This window comes from Panulirus ornatus, chromosome 50 (assembly GCF_036320965.1).
Source record: "Panulirus ornatus isolate Po-2019 chromosome 50, ASM3632096v1, whole genome shotgun sequence".
Classification (NCBI taxonomy): domain Eukaryota; kingdom Metazoa; phylum Arthropoda; class Malacostraca; order Decapoda; family Palinuridae; genus Panulirus; species Panulirus ornatus.
The window spans coordinates 22068185-22090289 of record NC_092273.1 but is presented as its reverse complement, the minus strand read 5'-3'; the positions used below and the strand labels follow the sequence as shown (position 1 = coordinate 22090289).

General features: G+C 39.7%; 1 protein-coding gene across 1 annotated transcript in view; it reads right to left on the bottom strand.

The window, feature by feature from the left end:
* Positions 1 to 22105, bottom strand: part of LOC139764653 (receptor-type tyrosine-protein phosphatase mu-like) — a 298336-nt gene that overhangs the window by 209392 nt on the left and 66839 nt on the right. Inside the window, exons 12-13 of the mRNA XM_071691513.1 lie at positions 16143 to 16268; positions 2551 to 2654 (exon numbers count right to left, since the gene is read on the bottom strand). Coding sequence (XP_071547614.1) covers positions 2551 to 2654; positions 16143 to 16268 — 230 coding nt within the window. The remainder of the gene's footprint in view (positions 1 to 2550; positions 2655 to 16142; positions 16269 to 22105) is intronic.

Genomic DNA, 22105 nt, shown 5'->3' with positions numbered 1-22105 from the left:
TCACCCATCTCTCTCCATCCACTTCCAGTTTTACACACATCAATCTAGAGTTTACTTTCTTACACTCTATCACATACTCCCACCACTCATGTTTCAGGAGTAGTGCTACTCCTCCCTTTGCTCTTGTCCTCTCACTAACCCCTGACCTTACTCCCAAGACATTCCCAAACTGCTCTTCCCCTTTACCCTTTAGCTTCGTCTCACTCAGAGCCAAGACATCTAGGTTCCTTTCCTCAAACATACTACCTATCTCTCCTTTTTTCTCATCTTGGTTACATCCACACACATTTAGACACCCCAGTTTGAGCCTTCGTGGGGGATGAGCACTCCCCGCATGACTCCTTCTTCTGTTCCCCTTGTAGAAAGTTAAAACACAAGTAGGGGAGAGTTTCTAGCCCCCTGCTCCCGTCCCTTTTAGTTGCTTTCTACGACACCCAGGGAATGTGTGGGAAGTATTCTCTCTCCCCTAACCCCAGTGATATATCTATATATTTCTTTTTTATTCATATTTCATTATACTTAATCGCTGTCTCCCACATTAGCGAGGAAGCACAACGAAACAGATGAAAGAATGGCCCAACCCACCCACATAGACATGTATATACATAAATGCTCACACATGCACAGATACACACCTACACATTTTAATGTATACATATATATACATACACAGACATATACATATATACTATATTTTTTATTCATACTATTCGCCATTTCCCGCGTTAGCAAGGTAGTGTTAAGAACAGAGGACTGGACCTTTGAGGGAATATCCTCACCTGGCCCCCTTCTCTGTTCCTTCTTTTGGAAAATTAAAAAAAACTGAGAGGGGAGGATTTCCAGCCCCCCGCTCCCATACATATATACATATATACACATATACATATACATATATACACATGTACATATTCATACTTGCTGCCTTCATCCATTCCTGTTGCCAACCCACCACACATGAAAAGCCCCCCTCCCCCCCTTTAGTGAGGGAGCATCAGGAAAAAACAAAAAGGCCACATTCGTTCATACTCAGTCTTTAGCTGTCATGTGCAATGCACCAAAACCACAGCTCCCTATCCACATCCAGGCCCTACAGACCTTTCCATGGTCCACTCTAGAAACCTCATTATTAGTTTTCATTCTTTTGTTAAAAAGGTTCTTAATACCAGTCCATTCATCACTGAGTTGGAAAGCATTATCTATCAATGCACTTTTTAAATTCAATATCTTTATTTGTAAGTATCTCCAAATCTTTGACATTCTATTTGCTTTCCTGGATGGCCTTTGTATGCAGGCACTGAAAAGCTGTTTATTTTTCCATGCTTTATTTGTTCAAATTTCTCTTTGTTGAATTCCATTATGGTCTCTTCCATCCATTTGTATAAGGAGTGAGGTAAGTAGCAGGTAGGCAGCAGAATATTGCTGTAGTTTTTCCGGTCAGCTTCGCAACATGACCCAGTGCAGTTGGCCAGATGTCCATCATGTTGAACTTCAGAAATGTATAACTGGATAGAATGAAAATGCTGTAACCAATAATGTGGACATACTACAAAACTGGATCAATCTATTTGCAGAAAGCTACAAAATGATGTGTTTATTGGGAATGATCTGATGTATGCCTAGACAAAAGAACAAGCACATGTGAAGCTCAAAACAGATTGTCTTTGAATAAAATCTACCACAACAAAAATTAGCATCCAGTCAGAAATATCTAACTGGAAACATTCTTGAGTTTGAGCAAGAATGAACAAATACAAGTTTGTGGAAAGACTATCATTGTTAAGACAGCCGAATCAAATTTTGGTTATTTTATAAATTTCTGTGATGCCATTTACATTTACTCTTTTTCAACAGTAACATCACTGGTTTGGTTACTCTCATCTTTGCCTTTTAAAGAAGGTTGAGTTAGCTGGAGAGCATATACATAACAGGAGAGGAGGCAGTGAGACAAATACCTTGCTGGTGAAGATGCAATGCTAGAAATTCAAATATTCATAGATATCTTCCTTTGCGCAATCATTCACCATTATCTTTGCAATGGAAAAAGACAACCAAATGCATCTTCAGTTCAACCTTGACAATCAAATTTTCATTAAAACCTTGAAAACTACTAACCTTTGACCTAACCCTTAAAGGTCAAGTCAAAGGGCAGGGTTGGGTTGCAGATTGTTGGAAAGGAAAGGAACAAAAAATCAAATGAATAAACTGAACAATATTTTCTCATATGGTGGGAGATATATTAATATAAACATGAGTGAAGAGGTAGTCAGGTGAAGAAACATAAATCATATATCTAACAGGTGAGTAGGGAGGTTCACAAACCAATGATCAGTGATGAACCAGTAAAATATATATCTGAAGTGTGAGAAGGCATAGAAATATGTATGATCAGCAGTAAGGATGTGGCATGTACACCTGATCGGTAAGGAGGCAATGACATGTGGAAATGAAAGTCAAAGATGCAAATGATAACCGAGGGTACAGCAGAAAAGTTACCTGATGAGGACTGAGAACAATAGTTGCCTGTTGAGTGCAGCAGAGTGCACCAGTTACCTGATAGGTGTAGAAGTAGATGGTATCTAGAGCAGGTCGTGGAGACCAAGTGATCGTCAATTTCCGGCGGAGGCTAATGGCTGTCAACTTTGGCCGAAGGGGAGCTGTGGATGATACATATAATACAGTGGTTATGTAGAACTGGCCCCACAGCTACAATTGAGGGGAGATTATGGATAATACAGCCAACAGAGTGGTTATACAGAACTGGCAACAATTATCATGTTTCACCCACTTTACCACTCCACAATTCATTCATTTTGCATTCCCTGCCACACTACATCTCTCATACACCCTTTTATTTCTTTCTTCATTCCATCTAGTCATACTAGATGCTCCTTCCAAATAGCTCATTTCCATATTGTGGATTACTGACCTCTGAGACTCATTCCATGTCCAAGTTTTTGCTGCATAGATCGGGATTGGGAGGACTATGCTGTCCATGAATCCTTTCTTCACTTCCATACTTACACCTCTACCTTTCATAATGACTTTTCTTCACTGTACTACTCTCTCACTTATCACTCCTTCCATATCACCAAACTTACCCAAGACAGCTCCTATATACATAGTTGTCTGGTCTCTTTCAGTCTTTTTCCCCATGTCCAAAACAATCAAGTACACTTTCTTCCTTCACTCAATATGGTCCTTCATTCTACATGGTTTTGCAAAACCTATTTTTTCACTGTTTCCTTTCAAACACTATTACTTTACTTTCAATCACATTTACCTTCAACTGCCTATGTTTACCCACATCACAAAACACACTTACATCCTTCTGCAACTCCACTCTCAGCAAGCAACACAGTATCATCTACAAACAGGCTTGCCACTAGCCACCATACCTCAGTAACACACTTAACCTCCACACCCCATTGTGGAGTGGAAGAGTGGGTGAAATGTAACACTTTGAGGTGGTATGGGCTTGTGGAAAGAATGCAAGAGGGAATCAACAAGGATAGTGCATGACAGTATAATTAGAGGGGTTGGCATGAGAGGAAGACCACCTGTGACGTGGAGAAATAAAAAGGAAGAGTTTTGGAGGTAGAGAAATGGTGGAAGAATACGTGGAATGGTGTATGTGAGGGAAGCATGTAAGGACACGGATAAGTGAAGACTCTTTTGCTGTGGCCACCCTCTTGAAGGGAGTTCATGGAAGGGAATGGGAGTCAGAGATTTAGAAAAAGATACGTTGTCAGCTACATACTCTAGTAGAAGTTTTTAAGACATTATCATCGGTATCAAAATTGTTTCTTTTCATAGTTCTCTACCTTGGCTTGATTTGTTTAAATAAAAGCTGTCTTGTTTTCTTGAGATGGTCTCTATGGGAAATGAGGAGGAACAGAAAATAACTAGTACTTCTGTTAATTGTACTTCTTGTCTTTCTTCATACTTTATCGCCATTCCCTATGTTACTGAGGTAGTGCCAGTAAAAGAAGAAGAAAGCCCACAACTGATCACATCCATTCTCTCACTGTTGTGTGTAATGCACCAAAACCACACCTCCCTATCCACAACCAGACCCCTCAGACCCTTCTATGGCCTTCCTTTATATATATACTTATTTAGTCATAAATTCATTATACTTAATCGCTGTCTCCCACATTGGCGAGGTAGTGCAAGGAAACAAACAAAAGAATGGCCCAACCCACCCACATACACATGAATATTCATAAACCCCAAACACACACACACACACACACATATACATACATAGACATTTCACCATATACATACATATACATACACAGACATATACATATATACACATGTACATATTCACACTTGCTGCCTTCATCCATTCCTGTCACCACCCTGCTACACCCAAAATAGCATCCCCCCCTTCTCCAGCAAGGTAGTGCCAGGAAAAGACCAAAAAGGCCACATTCATTCACACTCAGTCTCTAGCTGTCATGTGTAATGCACAGAAACCACAGCCCCCTTTCCACATCCAGGCCCCACAGACCTTTCCATAGTTCCTAATACCAATCTATTCATTATTGAGTAGGAAAGCATTATCTATCAATGCACTTTTTCAATTCAATATCTTTATCTGCTCTCTCAATCACACTTTTTTTATTTCCATACATGTCTTTTACCCTTTCATCACTTACTTGATCAAACCACCTTACACCACATATTGTCCTCAAACACTTCATTTCCAACACATCTACCCTCCTCCGTACAACCCCATCTATAGCCCATGCCTTGAAACCCTGTGATATTGTTTGAACTACTATTCTTTCAAACATACCCATTTTTGCTCTCTGAGATAACTTTCTCTCTTTACACACATTCTTCACTGCACCCAGAACCTTCACCCCTTCCCCTAACCTGTGACTCACTTCAGCTTCCATGATTTCATTTGCAGCCAAGCCCACTCCCAGATATCTAAAACACTTCACTTCCTCCAATTTTCCTCCATTCAAACTTACATCCCAATTAACTTGTCCCTCAACCTTGTTGAACCTAATAACCTTACTCTTGTACATATTTACTCACAACTTTCTCCTTTCACACACTTTTCCAAACTCAGTCAAAAATTCTGCAGACAACAACTGACTCACTTTCCAGGTCCTCTCATCCCTAGCAGACTGCATACTTGCTCCCCCTGTCCAAAATTTTTGCAATTAAATCGCTAACCACCCTATCCAAAAACAAATTAAAGAACCATGGTGACATCACACACCCTTGCCACAGACCGACATTCACTGGGAACCAATCACTCTCCTCTCTTCCTAATCATACATACAACTTACACCCTCAATAAAAACTTCTCACTCCTTCTTTTAGCTTACTTCCCATGCAATATATTCTTGATACCTTCTACAAAGCATTTATCAACCCTATCATATGCCTTTTCCAGATTCACAAATGCAACATACAAATCCATCAGTTTTTCTATGTATTTCTCACATACATTCTTCAAAGCAAACACTTGATCCACACAACTCTTACCAATTCTGAAACCACACTACTCCTCCCCAATCTTGTGCTCTGTACATGAATTCTCCCACAACAAACTTTTGCCTTTGTAGTTTGAACACTCATTTTATTCCCTTTGCCTTAATACAATGGTACTATACATGTATTTCACCAATCCTAGGGCATTTCACCATGATCCATACATACTCTGAACATACTTACAGACCATACAACGACATAGTCACCCCCTTTCTTAAGAAATTCACTGAAATACCATCCACTCCTGTCACCTTAGCAGATTTCATCTGGAAGGCTTTCACCACCTCTTCTCTCTTTATCAAAAAACTCTCCCTGACTCTCACTTCGCAAACCACCCTGACCAAAACACCCTACATCTGCTACTCTATCATCAAACACATCCAACAATCCTTCAAAATATTCACTCGATCGCCTCTTCACTCAACCACTACCTATTATCACTTCCCCTTTTGCCTCCTCACCAATGTTCCCATTTGTTCTCTTGTCTTTTGCATATCATTTACCTTCTTTCAAAATCTTTTTATTCTTCCTAAAGTTTAATGATATTCTCTCTCCAATTCTCAATCACCCTCTTTTTCAACCCTTGCACCTTCATCTTGACCTCCTGCCACCTTGTATTATATATCTCCCAGTCATTTGCACTCCTTCATTTTAAGTATTGTCTAAACGCCTCTCTTTTCTCATTCACTCGCAACTTTGTAACTTCATCCCACCACTCACCACCTTTTCTAATATGCCCATTTCCCACCTTTCTCATGCCACATGAATCTCTTGCATATACCAACACTGCTTCCTTCAATACATCCCACTCCCCTCATTTCATTTGCTCTCACCGTTTGCCATTCTGAACTCAATCTCTTCTGGTATTTCTTCACACAAGTCTCCTTTCCAAGCTTACTTACTCTCACCACTTTCTTCTCCATGACATTGTCTCCTCTTTTTTGAAAACCTCTACAAATCTTCACCTTCACCTCCACAAGATAGTGGTCAGGCATCCCATCAGTTGCCCCACTCAGCACATTTACGTCCAAAAGCCTGTCAATCAATATATAATTCAATCATGCCTTTTGACCATTTCTCCTACTCAAATATGTATACTTGTGTCTATCTGTCTTTTTAAACTAGGTATTCCCAATCACCAGTCTTTTTCAGCACACAAATCCACAAGCCCATTATTTCCATTCACAACAATGAATACCCCATGCACACCAATTATACCCTCAACTGCCATATTACTCACCTTTGCATTCAAATCACCCATCACTAATACCTGGTCTTGTGCACCAAAACTGCTGACACACACACTCAACTGTTCCCAAAACGATTGCTTCTGATGCCTTTTCTTCTCATGACCAAGTGCACAAGCACCAATAATCACCCATCTCTTGCCATCCACTTTCAGTTTTACCCACATCAATCTAGAATTTACTTCCTTACATTCTATTGCACACTTCCACACTTCCTGCTTCAGAAGTAATGCTACTCCTTCCTTAACTCGTCCTCTCACCAACCTCTGACTTTACTCTCAAGATGTTTCCAAACCATTCTTCCTCTTTACCCTTGAGCTTCATTTCATTACACTCTATTTCACTCTCCCAGAACTTCTGCTTCAGGAGTAATGCTACTCCCTTCTCAGCTCTTATCCTCTCACCAACCCTGGACTTTCCTCCCAAGACATCTCCAAACCATTCTTTCCCTTTATCTTTGAACTTCATATCAGTCAGAGCCAGGTTCCCTTCCTCAAACATACTACCAATCTCTCCTTTCTTCTCATCTTAGTTACATCCACACACATTCAGACACCCTAGTCTGAGCCTTCAAGGAGGATTTGCTCCACTATAGAAGAATTTCAAACCCTACCCATAAATCCTTAAATATCACATCCCCTAAGGCATTCCACTTCACTCTGTCACATGTTTTCTCCAGATCCATAAAAGCTGCCTACAACAAATGATGGAACAATAAAAGCCTTTACCCAATCCTTAGGCACAACTTTGTTTCCATACTAAATTTCATATCATATGAATCAACTTTTATCACACTTTCTCCTTCATACTTTGGCATTTCAGCTGTAATCCTAGCCACTCCAGGTGCCTCTTCTACCCTCAGCCTCATTATTGCCCTTTTTTGCTTTGCTTTCTGCTTTAGGCCTTTGCACTTGTATCCTCTGTCTTCCATCCTCCATATCCATGCATGTAAAAGGACTGCCTCACTTTCTCTTACATTCATAAGTTCTTCAAAATACTGTTTCCATCTTCCTTTCACTTCCTCCTCTTTATCTCTTTTCCTCTTTTATCCTCTTTTCACTCAACTTTCCTCCAAAATCCACATCTACTCTTTCTTTGCTTTCCTCAATTAGCTTCTTTATATTCCACTAACACATCTTTTATTCTTCTCTCCTGTACATTTCTTTTGAACAATCTACTATATGCCTTTTTCTTCTCTTTCATACCATTTCTAATCTCATCCAACCTCCACGCATTTCCCTTTTTCTCCTATATCTCATACCCTGTATCCAACTTCTAATTCTAAAGCTTATCAGTCTTTCTCTAAACATTCTATAAACTTCATTCACACATTACTACATTCCTAAATTTACTGCTCTTCCATCTAAACTTCCAGTCACTCTCCTTTCATACACCTCTTTGCATTCTTTCTGATTCATCTTCTATCTTACCAATACTCTTACCTCACCTTTCTTCCTTACACCATAACTCCACTACTTGATTCTCCCTCCCAATAGAACTGCAAAATTATCAATCTTCAAAGAATCCTCTCACAATTCTAGCATTTAGCATAGTCTTTCTCAATCCATTACCAACTCCCACATAGTTAATCATTCCCTTTTGCTCTTCTCTTCCATCATTTCTCATCCATGTATACCTGTGGATCATCTTGTGTTGAAAAAATGTTTTTGCAAGGAATACACCCCTCTCAGCAAAGACATCCACATTCTAACTTCCATTCTTATTTACTCTAGACACTCACAATTTTCCAAATTTCTTGCCAATTTCATCACATCCCACTTTTGGATTCATATCACCCATGACAACCACCTTTTACTCACACTCAAAACTGATTTATACAGTCATTTAAATTTCTCCAGAAATGCTTCATTTCACCCGTCATTTCACACAGTTTTTGTATTCACAGTTGCACATTTACATGCTGTCTGTGCATGTTTCACAATTCTAATATTTCCTTTCACCCACACTAATCTTGACCTATTCCATTCATGCTCTGTAACACCCTCCTACACTCTCGGTGATGGCAGAATTGTATGTCCTTCTTTCCTTCTTCCCTTGTAATTTTCATTCATTCCTAGCCATACCACTATTTCTTCCATACCTTCCTATAACCAGCATTCATCACATCTGTCTTCACTCTGTACACCTTACCTTTCATCCTCTCTAGCAGCAAGTAAAAAAAGGCAACCAAATGTTAGGTTTCATAGCCAAGAACATAGATTACAAGACAACAGAAATAATTCTTACACTTTATAATTCTTAAGACCACACCTTACATATGGTGTTCAGTTTTGGTCCCCAAACTATAAAAAAAATGAGTAAAATTAGAGCAAGTACAAAGACACATGACAAAATTGATCCAACCCCTTAGAAATCTGGCATACGAAGAGAGGCTAAAATGATTGGCTCTCTTCTCCCCTAAAAACATAGACTTTGCGGTGACTTGATCCAAGTGTTCAAAATTCTGAATAAGTTCAATAAAGTAAACAATGAACATATTCGAAATAGAAGAAAATGTGGTAACTAGGACAAATGGATAAATTCAAAGCTAAAAGATGTAGTACAGACTTGGGAAAAAGCTTCTTTTCCTGTAGGTGTGTAGAGCACTGGAATGAGTTATCGTCAGATGCAGTGAATGCTAAAACTATAAATACCTTCAAAAATTGTTTAGACAAATATTCTACAAATTCAGGTATACTCCTAATAGGATGCCAGAAATAAATGTATAAACAACAGCAGTAATGGGAACACTAGAAGGCTAAAGAGCAGCAGCGGGGAGTCAGTGATAGCTTTAAAAACTACATAGCGGAATTATTATTTTTCTTTTTGTCAAGTTATATATTCTTTTTTCAGACAACCCAGTCATGGGCTAATCAGGCCTCCCGTTGTATGTCTTACTCATGTAAACTCATGTAAATCACCACTGGCACATACAACTCTTTATCACCAATGTTACATACAACTTACCAGGTACTCAATAAACTTATATCACTGTAGTTTGAACACTCACCTTTAACACCCTTGCCTTCAGACAGTGGCACAATACATACATTCCATCTATCATCAGACACCTTACTATAATTCATACATACAGTGAAAATCCCGAGTAACTATTCAACGATACAGTCACCCAGTTTCTTAAGAAATTCAACTGCAATACCATCTACTTCGAGGTGCCTTTCCACATTTCATCTCTTGCAAAGCTTTTATCATCTTTTCTCTCTTCATCAAAGCACTCTACATAACTCCCTTACTTTGTCATGCCTCTATGACTCAAACACCCTATCATCAAACACTTTCAACAATCCTTGAAAATACTTATTCCATCTCCTTACCTTATCACCACCTGTTACCACTTTCCGCTTTGCTCCTTCACTGATATTCCCATGTTATCTTGTTATTCTCACTCTATCAACCTCTTTCCAAAACATCTCATTCTTCCTAAAGTTTACTGATACTAGCTTACCCAAAATTATTTGCCTTCTTTTTCAACTCCTGCATCTTCCTCTTGACCTCCTGCCACTTTCTCTTTACATCTCCCATCATTTGCACTCCTTTCTTGTTCATACACCTCTCTCTTCCCTATCACTTGCAACTTTACTTCATCATTCTGCCACTCACTACCCCTCTCTCACCTGCCCACCTCCCATTTTCAGTTTACCACACACTTCTTTTGCACATGTTAGCACTACTTCCTTAAACATCTCCCATTCCACACCCATTCCCCATGCTTTGTCTACTGTTTGCCATTTTACACTCAATCTGTCTTGGTATTTCTTCACACAAGTCTCTTTCCCAAGCTGACCTACTTACACCACCCTCTTCAAATTCATATAATTTCCTCTTACACGAGATTTCCAGAAATCTTCACCTTTGCCTCTACCAGACATCTCACCAGCTGCCCCTCTAAACAAATTCACATCCAAGAGTCTTTCTTTTGCTCAATCATGTATATGTGCATATATGTCCATATTTTTAAACCAGATGTGCTTAACAACCCAGGCTTTTTTCAGCATACAACTCTGTAAGTTATTCATCATTCCTAGACCCCCATATCCCTCTCAACTGCAACATTCCTTACTCTCATATCTAAATAAACCATCAAGAGAAAAGTGCAGGAGCTGAAACCATCAAAAGGAAAGAGCAGGAGCTGAAAAAGAAGGCAAATGACAGATGAGATGAGGTTAATTGTATGAAAAACAACAGAATAAATGGAAAAATCAGTGAAGGGAGAAAATAGCAAAGTTGTAAGAGGTAGAGATGAGGGGAGGAAAAGGTGGAGTGAATATTTTGAAGGATTGCTGAATGTGTTTGATGAAAGAGTTGCAGATGTAATGTCTTTGGGTCAGGAACATATGCAAAGTGAGAGTCATGGCACATGGGGGTGGTGAATGTCTTAAGATGAAATGTGGCAAAATAGCTGAAGTGGATGACATTGCAGCTGAATATCTTGAGTAAGTGGGAGACTGTGTTGTTCATTGGTTAGTATGGATTTTAAGTGTATGTATGGATCATGGAAAGGTGCCTGATGATCGGCAGAATGCATGCATAGCGCCATGTATAAAGACAAGGGGGATAAAAAAGCGTGTTTGAATTACTTCAGTATGAGTTTGTTGGGTGTACTTGCTGAGCTTTATTGAAGAGCGGTGATTAGTAAGGTGGGAACATTCACAAAGCATCACACTGTGGAGGAACAAATTTATTTTGGGGTTGTAGTGGATGTATGGGTCAGCTGTTTGCTGTGAAGATTGTGGGTGAGAAATACTTGAAAGAAATAGAAAAATTTGTACATAGCATTTATGGATTTGGAGAAAGCATATGACTGACTTGATAGAAATGCTTTGTGGAAGAACTCACAAATATATGGTGTGTGAGGAAAGCTATTAAGAAGTAAAATTTTATTATGAGAGTATGGGGCTGTGCATGTAGGAAGAAAAGAGGACGAGTGGTTTCAAGTGAAGGTGGGTCTGCAGCAGGGAAGGGTATCTGATGTCACAATGGCTTTTTAATTTGTTTATGGATAGGGTGGTAAGGGAAGTAAATACAAGGGTCTTGGAGAGAGGTGCAGGTATGCAATCATCTGAGGGTCGGGGAATTCCTGAGGGATGGGTCTGGCATTGTTTGCTGATGTTATGGCAGCATTGGCAGATTCAAGTGAGTAGCTGCAGAGCTGGTGCCTGAGCTTGGGAGTGTGTGAAATGAGAAAGTTCAAAGTAAATGTGAGTAAAAGCAAGATTGCTAAACCTAGCAGAACAAAGAGACAGGTTCGTTGGGGTGTGAGTTTCAAATGAGAAAACTTGGGGGAAGATGGGTGTTTTAGATGCTTGGGTGGAGACATGGCAGTTGAATCAAAGGGTGGATCAGGGACTGGACTGGATTATAAAGTTTAAGCTTATAGGTCAAGCACTGGAGCATCCAAGGCTATTCAGTGTTCTTGATACAGTTTAGAATATTCTATCTTAGATATTTATTTTAACTCAAATGAGCAATTTCAATTTTGATACACCAAGAAGGAAAGAATAAAAAGTACAGGAGAAAAAATAGCCTACATGCATTCCTCTGAGAGCTCAGCTTGACCTTTGTAGCATGGTTAGACCTACAAGGGAAAGGAAAATCCTGCTACCATAGCTTACGCCATCACTGCTCCACATAAACTTGGCCACCGCATTATGGTCCATGTAGATCAGGGGGTCGGGGAGCAAATTTTCTGAGAGCACTGAGGAATGTGTGGAAAGATAGGTCATTATCTTGAAGGGGAAAAATGAGTATGTTTGTGGGTAGTGTGGTTCTGACGGTATTGTATGGATCCAATGGATAAGCTACAGATTAAAACGTATGGAAAAGTGTAAAGTCTTGGAAATGAAATGTTTGAGGACAATATGTGGTGGGGGGGGGGGTTGATTGAGTGAGGTGAAACATCATGAAATGCAAGTGTTTTGGGAGCAGGTGAGTGAGTGTGTTAGTAGTTTTGATGCACAAGACCGGGTTATACTGATGGGTGATTTGAATGCAAAGGTGAGTAATGTAGCAGTTGAGGGAATAATTGGTATACATGGGGTGTTCAGTGTTGTAAATGGAAATGGTGAAGAGCTAGTAGATTTATGTGCTGACAAAGGACTGGTGATTGGGAATACCTGGTTTAAGAAGAGAGATATACATAAGTATATGTATGTAAGTAGGAGAGATGGCCAGAGAGAGTTATTGGATTACATGTTAATTGATAGGCACACAAAAGAGAGACTTTTGGATGTTAATGTGCTGAGAGGTGCAAATGGAGGAATGTCTGATCATTATCTTCTGGAGGCGAAGGTGAAGATTTGTAGAGATTTTCATAAAAGAAGAGAGAATGTTGGGGTGAGGAGAGTGGTGAGAGTAAGTGAGCTTGGGAAGGTGACTTGTGTGAGGAAGTACCAGGAGAGACTGAGTACAGAATGGAAAAAGGAGAGAACAAAGGAGGTATGGGGAGTGGGGGAGGAATGGGATGTATTTAGGGAAGCAGTGATGGCTTGCGCAAAAGATGTTTGTGGCATGAGATGAGTGGGAGGTGGGGAGACTAGAAAGGGTAGTGAGAGGTGGGATGAAGAAGTAAGATTATTAGTGAAAGAGAAGAGAGAGGCATTTGGACGATTTTTGCAGGGAAATAATGCAAATGACGGGGAGATGTATAAAAGAAAGAGGCAAGAGGTCAAGAGAAAGGTGCAAGAGGTGAAAAAGAGGGCAAATGAGAGTTGGGATGAGAGAATATCATCAAATCTTAGGGAGAATAAAAAGATGTTTTGGAAGGAGGTAAATAAAGTGCGTGAGATGAGGGAACAAATGAAAACATCAGTGAAGTGGGCTAACGGGGAGGTGGTAACAAGTAGTGGTGATGTGAGAAGGAGATGGAGTGAGTATTTTAAAGGTTTGTTGAATGTGTTTGATGATAGAGTGGCAGATATAGGGTGTTTTGGTCGAGATGGTGTGCAAAGTGAGAGGGTTAGGGAAAATGATTTGGTAAACAGAGGAGAGGTAGTAAAAGATTTGCGGAAGATGAAAGCAGGCAAGGCAGAGGGTTTGGATGGTATTGCAGTGGAATTTATTAAAAAAGGGGGTGACTGTGTTGTTGACTGGTTGGTAAGGTTATTCAAAGTATGTATGACTCATGGTGAGGTGCCTGAGGATTGGCGGAATGCTTGCATAGTGCCATTGTACAAAGGTAAAGGGGATAAAGGTGAGTGCTCAAATTACAAAGATATGATTTTGTTGAGCATTCCTGGAAAATTATATGGGAGGGTATTGATCGAGAGGGTGAAAGCATGTACAGAGCATCAGATTGGGGGAGAGCAGTGTGGTTTCAGAAGTGGTAGAGGATGTAAGAATTAGGTGTTTGCTAAGAAGAATGTATGTGAGAAATACTTAGAAAAGCAAAAGGACTTGTATGTGGCATTTATGGATCTGGAGAAGGCATATGATAGAGTTGATAGAGATGCTCTGTGGAAGGTATTAAGAATAAATGGTGTGGGAGGCAAGTTGTTAGAAGCACTAAAGATTCTATCGAGGATGTAAGGCATGTGTACGAGTAGGAAGAGAGGAAAGTGATTGGTTCTCAGTGAATGTCGGTTTTCGGCAGGGGTGTGTGATGTCTCCATGGTTGTTTGATTTGTTTATGGATGGGGTTGTTAGGGAGGTGAATGCAAGAGTCTTGGAGAGAGGGGCAAGTATGCAATCTGTTGTGGATGAGAGAGCTTGGGAAGTGAGTGTTGTTGTTCGCTGATGATACAGCGCTGGTGGCTGATTCAGGTGAGAAACTGCAGAAGCTGGTGACTGAGTTTGGTAAAGTGAGTGAAAGAAGAAAGCTGAGAGTAAATGTGAATAAGAGCAAGGTTATTAGGTAGATTAGGGTTGAGGGACAAGTCAACTGAGAGGTACGTTTGAATGGAGAAAAACTGGAGGAAGTGAAGTGTTTTAGATATCTGGGAGTGGATTTGGTAGCGGATGGAACTATGGAAGTGGAAGTGAATCATAGGGTGGGGGAGGGGGTGAAAGTTCTGAGAGCGTTGAAAAATGTGTGGAAGGCGAGAAGGTTATCTTGGAAAGCAAAAATGGGTATGTTTGAAAGAATAGTGGTTCTGACAATGTCATATAGTTGTGAGGCGTGGGTTATAGATAGAGTTGTGTGGAGGAGGGAGGATGTGCTGGAAATGAGATGTTTGAGGACAATACGTGGTGTGAGGTGGTTTGATCGAGTAGGTAATGAAAAGGTAAGAGAGATGTGTGGTGATAAAAAGAGTGTGGTTGAGAGAGCTGAAGAGGGTGTTTTGAAATGGTTTGGTTACATGGAGAGAATGATTGAGGAAAGATTCAAAAAGAGGATATATGTGTCAGAGGTGGAGGGAACGAGGAGAGGTGGGAGACCAAATTGGAGGTGGAAAGATGGAGTGAAAAAGATTTTGAGTGATCAGGGCCTGAACATGCAGGAGGGTGAAAGGCGTGCAAGGAATAGAGTGAATTGGAACAATGTGGTATACCGGGGTCGATTTGTTGTCAATGTATTGAACCAGGGTATGTGAAGCGTCTGGGGTAAACCATGGAAAGTTTTGCGAGGCCTGGATGTGGAAAGGGAGCTGTGGTTAGGGTGTATTATACATGACAGCTAGAGACTGAGTGTGAATGAATGTGGCCTTTGTTCCTTCCCTAGCGCTACCTCACGCACATGTGGGGGGAGGGTGTTTTCATTTCATGTGTGGTGGGGTGGCAACAGGAATGAATAAGGGCAGGCAGTATGAATTATGTGCATGTGTATATACGTATATGTCTGCGTGTGTATATATATATGTATACGTTGAGATGTATAGGTATGTATATGTGCGTGTGTGGACATGTATGTATATACATATGTGGGTGGGTTGGGCGATTCTTTCATCTGTTATCTTGCGCTACCTTTCAAACGCGGGAGACAGCGACAAAGTATAATGAAATAATATACAACTAGGTAATTACATTTGCTGCATGTTTTGTAGTGGTGATTGTTACTGACCATGACTCACCACAGGCCAGCCCAGGGTCAGACTTGCATGGGATCGAATCCTGGGCATGGCCTACAGCCTACACACAGATCAGGTGTTCAACCCTGTGGGCTGGTTGATAAAAGAGTACCTTGCTTAGGCTGGGGAGTGTGTATGTTTGTGTGTGTACATACAAATGAGTAAAAGCTTGCTACATATATACAGGTTAAGAGATAGGGTAACACGAGTGTAGGATTCTCTCCTGACGACATGCAAATAGTAATCACAAAAGTTCAGAAACAAATGACAAAACAAAAATGTAATTAAATGAGTTTTGAAAGAAGTGACTGGATGCCAAGATGCCAAAATGCAAATTTTCATATATAAATTTACTCACCACTGATGCAGGAAGTTCCACTTCCACAGCCATTAGTGCATGTACCAGTAAAGCTGTCACAAATACCATGATGGCAGTTGTCACAGTGTTCACTGCAGTCAGCGCCAAACTTTCCAGGAGGGCATTCTGCAACACCAACCACACATCAATACAAGTTAGTCTAAAACACTGACATTGCAGAGAATAAAATGTTAACATAAAACAGACTGGACCACCAATATAGTAGAGACTGGAATGCCAACACAGGTCAGGCTGGACCATTAGTGCTAGTTATACTAGTGCAGCAACACTTCTACACTGGTTTGTCTGGAACAGTAATGAAGTTCAATTTGGAAATCAACCTTGATCATTTCACATAACACTGATTTACTAACAGAGCTCATTCTGGAATACCAACACAAATCAACCTTGAATATCAACAGAGGTCAGTCTGGAACACATATACAGGTCACTCAAGGATATAATCACAGATTAAATGTGAACATAAACAAGTCAGTCTGAAACAGTAAGTTAGCATGGGACAGGTATGTATGTAGCCTTACATGCTTTCCAACTTTTTTCACTTTCTATTCCTGACCTAATTTTGTCACCTCATTCACAACTTACTGTACCAGTTTCTCCTGTTTTCACATACTTTACTTCCATCTCCACCTACTTCTCTATAATGTCTTTAACTCCCACTGATGCACTGTGCACTCTTTTAATTTCTAATCTCACTGAACCAATATCCACATCCTTTAAATCAACTCTCACTGGTTTTTCAAAACACTCCCAATATCATTTATGAATTTCTTTCCCTCTAATACTAATGTTCCAGCTATCTTTAGAATATCATTTTTCTCTATATATCCATATCTTTGATGCCTGTTCTCCATAAGTAGTGAGCTCCAGTGCTGCTTCTTAGCCTCTAGTGCTTCATCCCAAACAGGCCACTGGCAGAGGGCAACTCTAATGAAGTGTTTGCAAAGAATCCTACCTAAAGTTCCTACTGACTACTTCTACCTAATGCTCCTGCCCAGCGTTCCTTCCTACTACTTCCACCAAATGTTTCTACCTGATGCTCCTACCTATATGTTCCTACCTACTATATCTATTGCTCCTACCATTTTGCCATAAGGCAGGGCTAGTATATATTGCTTACAGCACAAGAATCTAGAGCTACGAAGACTGAGCTGCGCCAGTTAATTGGGTTGTCAAATGTTATATATGACAAGGAGAGATTGTATGTTTGCTTGCAGAATGTCAGTAGTCCATTTGTGGGTGAGGCAGAAAGAAAAGACAGCTACATGAGTCACAGGAGTGCAACTTGAGAACCACTGAAGTGCTGGCTCACTACACAGCCATCACTAACCCTCCGATACCCAGGTGGAAAGTAATGGTAATATACCTCCCTGATTGTTTGCTGCCTACCAACAACTACCTACCACATGAACCTCTTTTGTGCATCTTATCATTTCTTTCCAGATTATCTAGCTATTCTAATGACATCAAAATTCTATTTCTTTAACCTAAATCTTCTTTGCTTTCTTTTTATATACACCAAACTTTACATCTTTCATTCACTTTTTTCAACTGAGTGTGTTTTTCTTTCATAAGGATAAAAATGGTAGCTCATGCTGAGACTATTTCTAAAACTAATCCTTACAAAATATCAAACAGAGAGAGGAGTTTAATAATGTTATCATTAACAAAATATGATAATAACCAAAATGATGGGTGACAGAAACACGTACACTCTAGAGAGTTAACGTTGTCCCTAACCTCTTGCCAGAGTCCTATGCTAGATAAATAGTAAAGGAAACAAACTGTCTGCTGGCAAATTCCAGAATAACAACAAAAATATATAGATAAGGTATTAAGCAAGTTCTTCATATCCTACATTAGACCAAAACTAGAATACGCTTCCCAACTTTGGTTACTACACTTAAAGAAGTACAAAATTCTGATAAAGTAAGTTCAGAAAAAGGCTACAAAGACAGCAACAAATCAAGACATCTGTATTACTGGGAAATGCAAGAGACATTAAATTCAAACAATTCTTTGAAAGATGCAATAACAGAACAACCAGTGGCCATAACATGAAATTAAAGAGGAAATATTACAAAGGATGTAAAGAGATATTCATTTAGTATAAGAGTATTAGATGAATGGAATAAACATAATGAGAATACAGCAATTGTGGACAGCATGTAGAAGTTTATGAAATTGCATGACAGTAGAGAATGTTCAAGAGATAATGCCCTATAAGTGTTACCTGCCTGTACACTGTAAATATGCAATTACACATAAGAGCTCCTCTAGAGCTCAATCCAAGAACCAAACACCACCCTGGTTCAGGTAAGAGAGAGAATCTTTCCAGTACTGTTTCAAACTGATTACCCCTTCCTCTCCCTGGTTGTTCTGATATAACAGTACATTTAATTACTGAGATAAAAAGCACTTAAACAATGCATACTAAGATATTTAGCTTGATTTCATACTTATATAATTCATGTCCAATACAAACTATGAATATCTACACAACATCTCATTCCTCCACACAGTTAAGTTTCCAGGCTAACCTGTATAAACACACCTTCCTAAGTGTGCCATCCTCCTCAACCTTCTCTAGGATATTTCATCCCTTCACACCTCTCTAGAATGCTCCATCCCACTAACACATTCCTAAATCCTCTACCCAAATTACTCTTCACTGTCCTTCATTCTCTCTAATGCCTTCTACTTAATTCTTTTATGTTGTCTTTAATGACGTGCCACTGTGCATCCTCTTCACAGGACCAAACCAAGTGAAGGTATTTTGCTGAACCCATTCTGTGATACTAGATGACATTCCACATTTTTACACTCCTTCAATATTTAGCACCATGTGCTAACTTTGTGAACACCCATCACATTGCTCATTTCAGCAGCCTGAATCTTTGAATGTGCGCATAACAACCAATAACAAAAAGAAGAAAAAAATAAAACCTAGCACTATTCTTTGCCTTCCTCAATTTTACATTTCTGAAATCCACTGGGAGGTCTGATGTTGATGCAGTTAGGACAAAGTGGAGAGTAGAAAAATAAAATGGTTTGACTGAAAAAAATTTGATGGGAAGGCCAATAGAATTAGAAATGTAATGATTAAGTTAATGACATAATCATCAGTGGATAGACTGCAAGAACTGCTTCTGAACCTTAAAGCTCATGAGGGGATCACCTTGGAAACAACAGAAGCAATCAGGCCAACATAACTTCAATGTTTCAAAATACAGTTAAATCATTGAAAAATGTCAATGTGAGAGTTAATAAAGAGTTCAATGCTAGCCATGGTAAGCAATCAGACACTAGATTAGCGAGATACTTGCATGGACTGTGTTCTTGAGCTTCTTGGAGTAGCAGAAACATTCTGACAGTCAAACTCAATCAGGATACCAAAAGATACCTTTTTTCATATGTGTTTGCTGTTTCCCACATTAACAAAGCAGAACCAGAAACAGATGAAGAAAGATGTCAATTGCTCACATCTATTCTCTAGCTGTCATGTTTAACACTGAAAACATCCCACTATCCAGAACCAGGCCTCACAGACATTTCTGTGGTTTCATCTAACTGCTTCATGTACCCTGGTTCAATCCACTGACACAATATTTCCCCTTACATATCACACTGTTCCATTTCACTCTATCCCATGCATGCCATTCACTCTCCTACATGTCCAGGCCCCAAATACTCAAAATATATTTCACTACATCTTTCCATTTACATTTTGATCTCCTTGTCACCTTTAATTCTGATACACATATCCTTGCCAACCTTTCCTCTCTCATTCTCTCCATATGTTGAAACCATTTCATCCCATCCTCTTCAGCTCTTTCAACCATACATTTATTACCATACCTCCCTCTTACCCTTTCATCACTTATTTGATCTAAACACCTCACACCACATACTGTCTTCAAACATTTTATTTCCAAAACATTTACCCTTCCCCACACATCCTCATCTACAGCCCATGACTTGCATTCATGCAACATTGCTAGGACTACTATATCTTCAAACATGTCCATTTTGCCCTCCTAGATAATGATCTCTCTTTCCACACATTCCCCAATACTCCTAGAATCTTCACTCCCACACCCACCCTATAACTCACTTCCACTACCATGACTCCATTCGCTGCCAAGTCCACTTAAAGGTATCTACAACACCTTACTTCCTCTAAGTGTTCTCCACTCATGTGTTCTCCTAATGTTATGTATACTGTTCGCATCAGACATGTCCTCAGTCATTCTGTTCCATTATCAGCCACTCTTATACTATGAAATCATGTTTTACATCTTCATTAACAAGTTTCTTACTCAGTTTCATGTTACATCCTCTGTCTCCTCTATCCTTATACCTCTTGAAACGCTGTGTACCATCCGCGTCATCGATCTCCTTTAAAATCTTCATTATGATCAAGTCACCCCTTCTCTTCTCAACTCCAAGGTGGGTAGACTGAAAGTCTCCTGCCTTTTCTTGTACTCCACCTTTCTTAACATGGTACCATCTTTGTTGCCCTCCTCTGAACCTTCTCTATGATTTTTTTTTTTCTGTATGGCGTGGGACTTTTACACTTGTGGGGCTCCATCTCTTGAACATTCTCTACTATCAAATAATCCTTTAAATTTATGCATGCTATTTGCATTAACTATTTCTTCAGTCAATCTGTTCCATTCATCCACCACACTTATACTATAAAAGTATATCTTTACATCCTTATTTACAAATTATTACTTAATTTCACGTTACATCCTCTGGTAGCTCAACTCTACATTTTTTTTGAAGAAACGCCCACTTTACTGATCTTTTTTGCAAACTTAAAGGCTGTCACCAGGTCACCCTTCAGTCCTCTCTTTCCCAAAGTATCTAAATTCAAAGCCTCCAGCTTTTCTCTGAAGCTTAGCTCTCTAAATTCTGGTACCACCTTTGCTGACTTCCAATGAGTGTTCTAGCTTGTTGATCAGCCCCTTATGTGGTACAGTGTTAGATGCTTTCTGTAAGTCTAGATAAAGACAGTCCATCTGGGCTTCCCTTTCATTATTTGGGAAGGCAAAAACAGATATTTTTGAAGGTACAGTAGTCCCAACAATAGCATATGGTTGTGAGGTATGGACTATAAATAAGGCTGTGCAGAGGAAAGTGAATGTGTTGGAAATGAAATTTCTGAGGACAATATGTGGGGTGAGGTGGTTTAATTAAGTAATGAACAGATAACAGACATGTGGTAATAAAAAGCATGTGGCTGAGAGAGCAGAGGAGCGTGTGCTGAAATGATTTGAATATATGGAGAGCATGAGTTAGGGAAGGTTGACAAAGAGGATATTTGTGTCAGAAGCAAAGGGAACAAGGAAAGGAAAACCAAATTGGAGATGGAATGATGGAGAGAAAAAGATTTTGAATGACTGGGGTCTGAACATGGAGGAGGTTGAAAGGTGCACAAGGGATAAAGTGAATTGGAACAATGTGGTATACTGAGGTCAACATACCATCAATGGACTGAACCAGAGTATGTGAAGCACCTGGGGTCAACCATTAAAAGTTGTGTGGGACTTGGCTGTAGTTTCACTGCATCACACAGAACAGTTAAAGAATGGATGTGGCCTTTCGTCAATTGTTCCTGGTACTAACTCGCTAATGTCAATTACGGTGATCAAGTATGGAAAAAAAAGAAAGTCATCCACTTGCATTCTATTAACTTTATCCAAAACCTTACACACCACACTTGTTAGTGAGACAAGTCTGCAGTTAAAATCCTGTCCCTAGTGTCTCCTTTCATATGCAATGGAGTGACATTTGCTCTATTTCATTCCTTGATACACTGCCTTTCCCTAATGACAGCCTGAAAAATAATTCAAGTGGTATATCTAATGTAACAGCACACACCTCTAGCAATGAGGTGAAATCTAATCAAGCCGATGAACTTTGCATGCGTTTTTCTA